This window comes from Vulpes lagopus, chromosome 6, assembly GCF_018345385.1.
Source record: "Vulpes lagopus strain Blue_001 chromosome 6, ASM1834538v1, whole genome shotgun sequence".
In the NCBI taxonomy this organism is placed as follows: domain Eukaryota; kingdom Metazoa; phylum Chordata; class Mammalia; order Carnivora; family Canidae; genus Vulpes; species Vulpes lagopus.
The window spans coordinates 70,325,995-70,338,612 of record NC_054829.1 but is presented as its reverse complement, the minus strand read 5'-3'; the positions used below and the strand labels follow the sequence as shown (position 1 = coordinate 70,338,612).

Sequence of the window (12,618 nt, the reverse complement as noted above, 5' to 3'; positions counted from 1 at the left end):
GGTTTTTTTGTTTTGTTTTGTTTTATTCATGAGAGACACAGAGAGAAAGAGAGAGAGAGAGAGACAGGCAGAGACACAGGCAGAGGGAGAAGCAGGCTCCATGCAGGAAGCCTGACATGGGACTCGATCCCAGGACTCCAGGGCTGAAAGCAGTGCTAAACCGCTGAGCCACCCAGGCTGCTCGGAATTGCTTTTAAATTATATTTTTAATATGAACATAAAACAATTATATTTCCCAAAGATGAAATTATATAACAAGTTAAATTCTAAAATTTTAATTTCAGAAACACTAGAAGATAAAACAAATTACTAAAAACGGCTAAAGAGGTAGGCAGGAAACATCTTAGAGGTGACAATACGGAATTAATTATTTATCAACTTAATCCTAATTAAATTCTAACTAAAAGTGAGGCTAAATATCTTTTGCTCAAATTTCTATTGTCACTGGGTTTAAAAAAAACATTCTTTGTACATTAAAGGCATTAGTACTTTGTGATTTAAGTGGAAGATATTATTTCCCAATTTGTCACTTTACCTATGATGGAGCGTGTGTTTGTATGTGTGTGTGTGCGTGTGTGTGTTTGAATTTGACCATAAAAAAGGTCTTCTTTTAGTCAAATTTATCATTCTTTTCCATTATTGCTTCTAGATTTCTGAATCATAGAAAAGCTTCCCACTTCTTGGTTATAAGTATTCATTAATGTCTTCTGCCAGTACTTGTACATTTCATCTTTACATTTAGATTTCTGACCCATTTGAAATTTACCCTGATGAATGAATGATGTAAGATATAGACCTAATTTTATTTTTTTTCCAAATGGCTATACAGTTGTCCCAATTCTGTTTTTTTAATATTTTTTTTAGTTTATTTATTTCTTTTTTTTTTATTTATGATAGAGAGAGAGAGAGAGAGGCAGAGACACAGGCAGAGGGAGAAGCAGGCTCCATGCACCGGGAGCCCAATGTGGGATTCGATCCCGGGTCTCCAGGATCGCGCCCTGGGCCAAAGGCAGGCGCCAAACCGCTGCGCCACCCAGGGATCCCATGTTTATTAAAAACTCAATCACCCCCAAAGTGAATTCCCCACATTTATCATAAATTTTCCAAATGTACATGGTTCTATTTCTGGACTTTCTAGTTTATTGTACTGGTCTAGATGTTCATCCATATGCCAATATTATACTTTTTAAATTACAGAGGCTTTATTTTTTTAAGATTTTGTTTATTTAGGGGATCCCTGGGTGGCTCAGCGGTTTGGCACCTGCTTTTGGTTCGGGGTGTGATCCTGGAGTCCCGGGATCGAGTCCCACATCGGGCTCCCTGTGTGGAGCCTGCTTCTCCCTCTGCCTGTATCTCTGCCTCTCTCTCTCTCTCTCTCTCTCTCTGTGTGTGTGTGTCTCTAATGAATAAATAGATAGAATATTAAAAAAAAGATTTTATTTATTTATTTGAGAGAGAGAATGAGTAAGCAAGAAAGAGCACAAGCCAGGGTACAGGCCGAGGGAGAGGGAGAAGCAAACTTCCCACTAAGTAGGAAGCCTGACTCCGGGCTTGATTCTAGGACCCTGGGATCATGACCTGAGCTGAAGGCAGATGTTTAACCGAATGAGCCACCCGGTATCCCTACAGAGGTTTTAGAATACATTTTAATATTAGGTGCAGCTAGCTATCCATCCCATAGGACACTGAACATTTTCAGGGTTTTCCTGGATACTCTTGTTTGTTTGTTTAGTCATTTTCCATGAGAACTTTATGATCAATTTGTTTAATTCCAGAAGACAACCTGTTGGTATTTTTCCATTGGGATCATGTTACATTTATAAATTAACTTAGAATTGACATCATTAGGATGTTGACTTTTCCTATCTAAAAACAAGACTTGGGAAGCCTGGGTGGCTCAGTGGTTGAGTGTCTGCCTTTGGCTCAGGGCATGATCCCAGAGTCCAGGATCAAGTGCCACATCGGGCTCCCTGCAGGGAGCCCGCTTGTGTCTCTGCCTCTCTTTCTCTTTCTTTCTGTGTTTCTCATGAATAGATAAATAAATAAAATCTTAATAAATAAATAGATAAATAAAAACAGGACTTATTTTTCCATTTGTTTATGTTGATTTTTGTCTCTTTTAGTAATATTTTAAAGTTTTCTTCATATACATTTGCATATGTATATTTCTGTTAAATTATTGTCTAAGCATTTTAACTGCTTGTGGATATTTTATTTTTAGTTTTCTTCCCTACGATTTATTTACTTCAGAAAGACAGAGAGTGCAAGCAGGGGTAGGGGCAGAGAGGAAGAGAGAGAGAGAAGGAGACTCCCACTAAGCACAGGGTCTGACAGGGATTGATCCCAGGACCCTGAGATCCCAGGACCCTTGTGGCTCCTGGCTCCGTGGGGGGCTCCATCCCCCCCACGCTGGAATCCTGACCTAGCCAAAATCAAGAGACAGCTGCCTACCAACTGAGCCACCCAGACATCCCATGCTTTGTTGCTATTTTAAAGACTTTTCTTTCCTATTACATCTTCTGATTATTATTTGAACATAGAAAGGTTACTATATTTCCTTTGTTAATTTTATAACATCTTACTCTACTAAATTTTCTTATTATTTACATTTTCCTATTGATTCTCTTCCATTTTTCAGATAAACATGATAGAATCTTCTAAGAAAAGATGTTTTTATTTTACCCTTTTAAATTAATATTGATACCTTGTTTAGTGGTAGTGGCATTCTTGTCCTTATTCCTAAGTAACAAGGATGCCTCAAGTGTTTCTTCATTAATAAACATTCCAGCTTTTGGGCACCTGGGTGGCTCAGTCCACTGGGCAGCTGGCTCTTGATTTTGGCTAGGTCAGGATTCCAGCGTGGGGGGGATGGAGCCCCCCACGGAGCCAGGAGCCACAAGCCGAGCGCAGTACCCAGAGCAGAGTCTGCTTGTCTCTCTCCTACCCCCACTCACGTGCTGGTCCACACTGGTACATGCTTTCTCTTAAACAAATTAATAAATAAAACTTAAAAAAACAAAAGCATGCTAGTTTTTGTGCACATATGTGCACATGCACACACACATTTTTAAATCATGTTAAGGAAATGTCCACTGATTTCTACTTCAATAAGATTTTATTTTATTTTTTTAAGATTTTATTTATTCATTCATGAGAGACACAGAGAGAGAGGCAGAGGCACAGGGAGAAACAGGCTCCATGCAGGGAGCCCGATGAGGGACTCGATCCTGGAACTCCAGGATCACACCCTGGGCCGAAAGCAGGCGCCAAACCTACTAAGCCACCCAGGCGTCCTTTCAATAAGATTTTTATTTTTATTTTCATTTATTTATTTATTTATTTATTTTAAAGGGAGTTTTTTTTTTTTTTTTTTTTTTTAAGATTGATTGATTTATGATAGACATAGAACGAGAGAGAGAGAGAGGCAGAGACACAGGAAGAGGGAGAAGCAGGCTTCATGCCAGGAGCCTGATTGTGGGACTCGATACCGGGACTCCAGGATCGCGCCCTGGGCCAAAGGCAGGGGCTAAACCGTTGAGCCACCCAGGGATCCCCTCAATAAGATTTTTTTTTTAATGTTATTTTTTTAAAGGTATTATTTATTTATTTATGATAGTCACAGAGAGAGAGGCAGAGACACAGGCAGAGGGAGAAGCAGGCTCCATGCACCGGGAGTCCAACACGGGACTCGATCCCAGGTCTCCAGGATAGCGCCCTGGGCCAAAGGCTGGCGCTAAACCGCTGCGCCACCCAGGGATCCCTCAATAAGATTTTTAAATCAGAAATGGGTATGAGGACACCCAGGTGTCTCAGTGGTTGAGCCTTAGGTTCAGGGAGTGGTCCCGGAGTTCCGGGATCGAGTCCCGCATTGGGCTCCCCGTGAGGAGCCTGCTTCTGTCTTTGCCTCTCTCTGTGTCTCTCGTGAATAAATAAAATCTCTTAAAAAATAAACAACAGAAATGGGTGTGAATTACGACAAATGTTTTACTGGCAACTGTGGAGATGATCATGATATTTCTTCTTGGGAATATAATCAATTACATTAATGGATTTCCTAATATTGGAATTATTTCATTCCTGTAGTGAATATCACTTGGCCATAATGTATATCTTTAAAAATGTGTTGTTGGATTCTATTTGCTAATATCTTATTTAAAGATCTCTGCGTTGGGACGCCTGAGTGGCGCAGCGGTTGAGCGCCTCCCTTCAGCCCAGGGCATGATCCTGGGGTCCTGGGATCAAGTCCCACATCGGGCTCCCTGTGTGGAGTCTGCTTCTCTCTTCTGTCTGTGTCTATGACTCTCTCTCTGTGTCTTTCATGAATAAATAAAATCTTAAAAAAAAAAAGTTCTCTGCATCAATATTTTAAAGTGGGCCTATTCTATTGTTTTATGTATGTATGCAATCTTTTTCGTTTTTTCCCGTCAATGTTCATTTCATAATTTTTTTTAAATCTCTTTTTTCTATGGCCAGAATATTTAAATAGAATTAAGATTATATTTAGAAAAGCCATTTAAGTGATGGTTTGAGTTGTGAGCTGAACTAATCACTCATTTTACGGAACACCATTTTTACTTGAAAGAACAACTAAAAAACTCTGACCTGGATATTTGGTAGACATTTTCTCAAAAATAAACAAAATGAGTTTGTCACGTCAAGGAAAACAGTGACAGTATTTGTTGCCAATGATAAAATTTAAGATTTCTTTTTTCTAAAGGATTTTATTTATTTATTCATGAGAGACAGAGAGAGAGGCAGAGACACAGGAAGAGGGAGAAGCAGGCTCCCCACAAGGAGCTCGATGTGGGACTCGATCCCAGGACCCTGGGACCATGCCCTGAGCTGAAGGCAGACACTCAACTGCTGAGCCATCCAGGAGTCCCAAAATTAAAGATTTCAGAGAAAAATTAGAATTTTGGAAAACTTGTATCTGTAACTGTGAGCCTGACAACTTTCCAATATTCGAAGATTTTTTTGATGAAACAGGTAGTAATATCAACAAAAATGATTTTTAAAATTATAAAATAAAATGTGTCAATAATTAACATTACATAATGAAATATGTAAATATATAATAACTCAGTGAACCAATATTTTCCAAATGACTCATTTGGTCTAAACATAAGATGTTACACATTCATTAATATAGTGCTACATCCCACATCACAACTAGCTTTTAACAAACTCCCATCATTTTGGTGGAGTGTCAAAGAAAAATTTTCACAATTATATGAAGAGGCTATTAAAATACTACTGCCTTTTCTACCTACATATTTGGGTAAGTCCAGATCTTCTTCACACATTTCAACTGAAACAATCTGCCGCAATAGAATGAATGTAGCAGGAAATGCACAAACACAGCTGCTTTCTATAAAGTCAGATAGTAAGAGATCATAAAACGCTACTCTTCTCACTAAATTGTTTTATTTTGAAAAATATAACTATTTTTCATAGGTTATATTACTATTTAATGGGTTTATTATTGTTGTTTTCAAATGAATTAATTAATTAAAAAAATTTTTTTTGGTTTTAATTGCTAATACCATACATATGATAGATACTATCCACATAAACAAAAGTTTTTTGGGAAGAGAGTTTTCAGTAATTTTTAAAATGTAATGGAGGGGGCACCTGGGTGGCTCAGTGGTTGAACGTCTGCCTTCTGCTCAGAGCATGATCATGGAGTCCTGGGATTGAGTCCCACATTGGTCTTCCCTCAGGGAGCCTGCTTCTCCCTTTGCCTATGTCTCTGCCTCTCTCATGAATAAATAAAACCTTTTAAAAATAAAATAAAATAAATAAATAAAATGTAAAAGAGTTCTAAGGCCAAAAAGTTTGAGAACCACTGCTTAGTGGATTCCTCAGGGAAAGCTCATGTTTATTTACATTTTTTGTCGGCAGCCTTTTATACCTGAACACAATGCGGGGAGAAATAAAGTTCTTGGATCATATTTTCTTTTTGAAAATCTTGAAAATGCTGTCACATTGTTTCTAGCATAAAATGCTACTGTAGAGAAGTCTGATGCCAATATATTTTTCTTTGCCTTATAAGTGACTAGTACTTTTTCAACTGGATGTTCAGAGGGGTTTTTCTTTATCTGTAAGACTAATTGTTTTATTAGAAAATGTTTTGGTTTTGATTGTCCTGGATCAGTTTTCTCCTATATACAGTATTCCCTTTCAATAGGTAGACTTAAGACTTTTTTTTTTAAGATTTTATTTATTTATTCATGAGAGACACACAGAAGCAGAGACACAGGCAGAGGGAGAAGCAGGCTCCATGCAGGGAGCCTGACATGGGACTCGATCCGGGGTCTCCAGGATCACACCCCAGGCCTAAGGCAGGTGCTCAGCCGCTGAGCCACCCAGGCATCCCAAGACCTATATTATTTCAGGAAAATTTGTTCCAAGTTTTAAATATTTGTTAATACGTTGTTCTCTGGGTTTTCTTGGAGGAATAGATGTGTTTGCATGTAAAACCTCTTTTGCTTATTTTCTGTATCTATCACTTTCTCTTAAAAACTTTTCTTTTTTTTTTTTTTAAAGAAAAACAACTCTCCTGTCAGCCATTAATTGTGCTCTTTCTTGCATTTCTGAAAAAGGTTATAAAATTTTTTTCTGATATTTGTTAGTTCTTATTTATTATGTTCTCTATCCAGGTTGCTTTTTAGCTTTTCTGATTTATGCTATTTTTTAAGATTTATTTATTTATTTATTTATTTATTTATTTATTTATTCATTTATTCATTCGTGAGACACAGAGAGAGGCAGAGACACAGGCAGAGGGAGAAGCAGGTTCCCTGTGGGGAGCCCAATGCAGGACTCCATCCCAGGACCCCAGGATCACACCCTGTGTGGAAGGCAGACGCTCAGCCACTGAGTCACCCAGGCGTCCCTGATTTATGCTATTCTTTCAAAATATCCTTTAAAAAAAAATTACGGGATGCCTGGGTGGCTCAGCGGTTGAGCATCTGCCTTCAGCTTAGAGCATGATCACGGTCTCGGGATCGAGTCCCACATCGGGCTCCCCGGAGGGAGCCTCTTTCTCCCTCTGCCTGTGTCTCTGCCTCTCTCTGTGTCTCTCAAGAGTAAATGAAATCTTAAAAAAAATGGTTGAAATATTCATCTGCTTTGTGACCACATTTTTTTAGTATTATTATTTATAGGAATATTATCAGGTTTACTCTTACCTGTTTCCACAATAATTTGTAAGGGATTAGGCCGCATTCCCCTTTGTTGCCTTTCTTAAATGAGGTAAATTTTCCTCAACTACCAAGAAGAGGCACCCTGGGTGCCAGGTACCGCCAACCCAACTTTCCCGCCCAGTACTTGGCGGTGGGCTTTGCTCACGCCGCTCGCGGTCCCCCAGGCCCCGCCCACTGCACCGGCGCCCCGCCCACGCCGCGCCCCCGCCCCGCCCCGCCCCGCCCCGCCCACGCCGCGCGCGCGCGCCGCTGGGCCCTCCCATTCAGCCCGCCGCCTGGAGCTCTGCCCACGCCTCGCACAAGCCGTCGCGGCCCCGCCCAGCCTCTTGCCTCTGCCAGGTGCCGGGCTTGCTGTGTATTTTCCCGCCATTTCCAGCTCTTGGTGAGGAGAACTGGATGATTTCGGTGAGACCCCAGGGCTTCTGAGACCATGGCGGCCAAGCGGGTAGGGAATGTAACTAGAAAAGAGACTACTAAATTGCCATCACCCCCCAGAAATCCGGCACGCCTTGCCCTCACAGCCCCTTAACTGCCCTTCTGAGAAGGGGGTCCTCTGTACAACCTATTTAATTAACCCATTAATTGTTGTTGCTGTGCTTACACAAAGCAGGATACATGTAGTAGGGCCTTTTCAGTAGTTCTTCAGACTCGCCTCCTGGCAGAAGTTAGAGTATTGTGAGCAGGAAATCGAAATCTAAAGCTCATGGCTCTGTATGATGCCTTTGCATTGAACTGATTACTCAGCACGTTTTTATCGCGAATCTTTTCTTTTGTGACAAAAATGTTGAAGTGTGGTGCAAACTAGTCATCATTCTTTTAGCAAATCTCTCCGTAAGCTACTTACAAACTGTTTTTAAACGAAAGACTTAGGGGGCAAAAAAATGTTACCTTCCATTGTGGTTACTTTCCTAATGTAAATTTAAAGGAAATCAAACTAATAAATATTATATTCTTCGACAACATATTCATGGAATTAAACATATGACTTCATTAAACATATGACTAATTACAGTTCAATATGTATCAGCTCGCTTCTGTATTTTTAATAGTTTCTTCATTTAAAAATCTTAGAGTCATGTTTACAAAATTACGTATTTCACCAATTATATGGATAGAATTAGTATTGACAGAAAATATAGGGTGTATAGTTGCCATATCTAACACAAAGGTTTATTCGATGTGGTAGCAAGAACTTGACACTGGGAGTAAGAAAGAAGACTTGAGTTGTAATCCTAGAGTTGACATTAAAGATGGAACTTTGGACAAGTCATTGAATTTCAGTGAACATAAGGTATAACTTTTTGCACAGTGTTGAGAATGGACAAAATGTTAAATGATATTTGAAGCCCCTTCTAGATCTATGACTGTCTGTAGACTAGAAGGGAAAGTGTACAAGCTGAGACAGTATCATTAATGAACCAGGTTTCCCTTAGATAAAATATGTCCCAAGTGGCTAATACGACATCTTCTATTATTTGATCCACTGCTTCTCCTTACGCCATCTCACTGTATCACAGGGAACTATTAGGAAAGAAATTGATTTTTTAAAAGATTGTTTTTTTCTGATTACAAATTGGTGCATGAACTAATCCAGAAAACTTGAAAACAAAAAAAGTGTAAAGGTCAAACACACACACACACACACACACACACAAATATCCATAATCTTACCATTCAAAGAAATCTCATTGTCCCATTACTTTTCTAAATATATACATTTTTTTTCTCTTTTAGAAATGGTATAATATAGTTTGTGGTCTGCTTTTTTCACTTGAGAGGTATAGGTTCTTCCTGACAACCAACTAGAATGCCCACAATAATAGTGCCTGCATCCCAAAAAGATAACAGAAGCTAAGCAAATATTGTTCCATACGTTTTGGCACAGCTACAATTATATTACGCTCCAGGTTATTTTCCTCTTTCTCTTTGTTCCAGAATGGATTGGTTTCACTGTAACCAGTGTTTCCGAAAAGACGGGGACCATTTCTTTGTCACCAGCTGTGGGCATATTTTCTGTAAAAAGTGTGTGACTCTGGGTGAGTGTCTTAACTGTTTTCAGATTCAGGCAAAAAATGTTTTTAACCTAGAAATAATGATTAACCATTTCTCTGTGTGACTTGGGATAAAAATCACATATTGGGCCAAAGCTGGTATAGATATAATAGGAAACTGTTGATTATGGAAATTTGAGGCATCCATTAATAAAAAATGATTTAGCAAATTGAATATCTAATACTTGAACACCAAAAGGTACTTGTCAGTGTTTTGAAGTCTGTGCCAGGGAAAGCCACATGGTTATCAGACTAATTAGAGAAAAAAGAAAAAATAAGAGTAATGAATAGTAATTGGGGAAAGTTTGGTTAATAACAAGAGTTATTTCTAATGGGAAGTGGTCTAGCCCCATTTCAAATTGATAGAAATGATGATGAATAAGATGATAATTGTCGTGATGATAGTAGTGATACATTTGCAATTTAAAAAGTATTTCCAGAGGTGCCTGGGTGACTCAGTTGGTTAGGCGTTGGACTCCGTTTTGGCTCAGGTTGTGATCTTCTGGGTCATGGGATGGAGCCCCATCAGGCTCCGTGCTCAGTGGGGAGTCTGCTGGAAGTTTCTCTCCCTCTGCCTCCCACCATGCCCTCTCTTTCTTTCTCTCTCTCTCTCAAATAGAAAAATAAATCTTTTTTAAAAAAAAATATTTTCCCAGGCAGCCCGGGTGGCTCAGTGGTTTGGCGTTGCCTTCAGCCCAGGACCTGATCCTGGGGACGCGGGATCGAGTCCCACATCGGGCTTCCTGCATGGAGCATGCTTCTCCCTCTGCCAGTGTCTCTGCCTCTCTTTCTCTCTGTGTCTCTCATGAATAAATGAATAAAATATATTTTTTTAAAGTATTTTCCAGGAGTTCCTGGGTGGCTTAGTCGGTTGAGCGTCAGACTCTTGATTTCAGTTTAGGTCATTATTTCAGGGTCCTGGGATTGAGCCCCAAATTGGGCTCCGTGCTCAGCAAGGAGTCTGCTTGTCTCTCTCTCTCTCTGCTCCTGTTCCCACTTGTGCTTTCTCTCTGTTTCTAAAATAAATAAATCTTTTTAAAAAAACAAAAAATATTTTCCACATGTAAGAATTTTATGTATCCTTATCATAACTCCGGAGGTAATTATTAGTAGACTCATTTTACAAATGAGGAACTGGTTCAGAAAGGATAAATGTTTTGACCAACTTCTTATAGCTAAAGTCTTAGAAATGAGACATGAATCTAAGGGGTCTTTTTTCACACCAACATGCTTATAAGGTATAGAAATAGCCCAGAAGAGGGACATAGGATAGGGTGCTTTGATCAAGGAAGATTTCATAGAAGAGCTGTTGCTTCAGTAGAGTTGTTGTTTTTTTTTTTAAGATTTTATTTATTTATTCATGAGAGACACAGAGAGAGGCAGAGACACAGGCAGAGGGAGAAGCAGGCTTCAAAAAGGAAGCCCGATGTGGGACTTGATCCCAGGACCTCGAGATCATGACCTGAGCTGAAGGCAGATGCTCAACCACTGAGCCACCCAGGCAGGTTTCTTTTTTTTTTTTTTTCCAGGCAGGTTTTGAATAGTAAACTGGAGTTGCCAAGTGGATAAGGCAGGGAAGATCATTCTCGTTTAAGAGAACAGTATGTATAAAGGCATACTACATTACAAACTCATAGTGCGGGGGGCTGCACATGGTTAGGATTGGTAGAGCATAGAGAATAAAGAAATGGTTAAGAGATAAGGCTAGAGAGGTAGGTAATGGCCAGATAATGGAAGGTTCTATAAACAAGACTGAAGAGCCTGAACTTTATCCTGCAGGTGGTAGAGAGCTGGGAAAGTTTGTTTTGTGTTTTGTACATGCTAGGTCACTCTGGCAGCAATATGGAGGGAAGACAGGGAAAAATCTTTAGTCCTCAAGAAAGAGTGAGGTTACTAGCATCTGGAGAAGCTTTTTTTTCTCTATATGGATCTCATGACCCTTTTAATTTATCTGCTAAAGTAACAGAACTGTTTACTATGGTAACAGCAGCTTACCTTGGAGAGGTTTGTCTCAGTGAAGCATATGTCATGTGATGTTTTCGCTTGTTGTGGCCTTTGTCTTAATAACTAGCACAACTACTAAAATTTTAACTTAAAGACTAAGACTTTTAATTTTTATATCTTTCAGTTTGGGCTAATTAGAGAATGCAAACAGGAGAGCTTCAAAGCAAGTTCCAGGAATATTAGCAAAGTGAGAACAGGGCAGGAATAATTGGGGAGTTTCTTACAGTAGCTATAGTGTGCCTGATGTTAAGTAGATGGGGAAAAAAAGAGCAACCTACAGTTGAAACCTTTGGTACTCTTGTGTTCTTCCTAGTACTCTCATAAATGTACTCTAGTACTCTTGCTGGAGGGTTAGAACTGCCCCCCCCCATCTGCAGAAGAAAACTGGAAATTCATAAAGAGGAGATAGATAGGGGCGCCTGGGTGGCTCAGTCAGTTGGCTCTGGTCATAATCTTAGGATCTTGAGATCAAGCCCGATGAGGCTCCCAGATCAGTAGGGAGTCTGCTGGAGATTCTCTCTACTCCCTCTGTCTCTCCCTCGGCCCCTCTTTCCACTTATACACATACAGTCTCTCTCTCTCTCTCTCAAAATAATCAATCCTTTTTTAAAAAAAAAAAAAGAGGAAGGGGGATCCCTGGGTGGCTTAGCGGTTTAGCGCCTGCCTTTGGTCCAGGGCACAATCCTGGAGTCCCGGGATCAAGTCCCACGTCAGGCTCCCGGCATGGAGCCTGCTTCTCTCTCATCCTGTGTCCCTGCCTCTCTCTCTCTATGTCTATCATAAATAAATAAATAAATCTTAAAAAAAATAAAAATAAAAAAAAAGAGGAGGGGATCCCTGGGTGGCTCAGTGGTTTAGTGCCTGCCTTCCGCCCAGGGTGTGATCCTGAAGTCCCGGGATCAAGTCCCGCATCGGGCTCCCTGCGTGGAGCCTGCTTCTCCCTCTGCCTGTGTCTCTGCCTCTCTCTATCTCTCTCTGTGTCTCTCATGAATAAATAAATAAAAATCTTTTAAAAAAAATAAAAATAAAAAAAAGAGATGGATAGAGCTACACAGTGTGAAAGCCTTAGTTGTCATCAACATACAAGTTTGGAAATACTGATTTTGAGAACAGAGCTCAAGATGATGTCCTTTTATAGCACAAAAATATTCTAAATTCAGTGAGAACCTGTTTCTTACTAGCCTACTTGACCATGTACTTAAGGAAGATCTTACTCCTTGCCCACAAGAACCAAACTTATTTTTCCCTTTCTCCCTTAGAAAAATGTACTGTTTGTGGAACTGCTTGCAAGCATCTGGCTCTTTCTGGTAATGTAAGTTTTTCTCCCCCTGCCACAAACCATCTTTTCCCATTCCTGG

General features: G+C 39.8%; 1 protein-coding gene across 5 annotated transcripts in view; it reads left to right on the top strand.

Moving 5' to 3' along the window:
• Positions 1 to 12,618, top strand: part of RNF212B (ring finger protein 212B) — a 72,377-nt gene that overhangs the window by 21,679 nt on the left and 38,080 nt on the right. For 3 of the 5 annotated variants that reach the window (XM_041760159.1, XM_041760155.1, XM_041760160.1), the window contains exons 1-3: positions 7,477 to 7,610; positions 9,141 to 9,241; positions 12,520 to 12,572. In XM_041760159.1, coding sequence (XP_041616093.1) covers positions 9,142 to 9,241; positions 12,520 to 12,572 — 153 coding nt within the window. In that variant the 5' untranslated portion in view covers positions 7,477 to 7,610; position 9,141. Of the gene's footprint in view, positions 1 to 7,476; positions 7,651 to 9,140; positions 9,242 to 12,519; positions 12,573 to 12,618 lie in introns of those variants that run through there. The other 2 variants (XM_041760157.1, XM_041760156.1) reach the window with 2 other exon arrangements.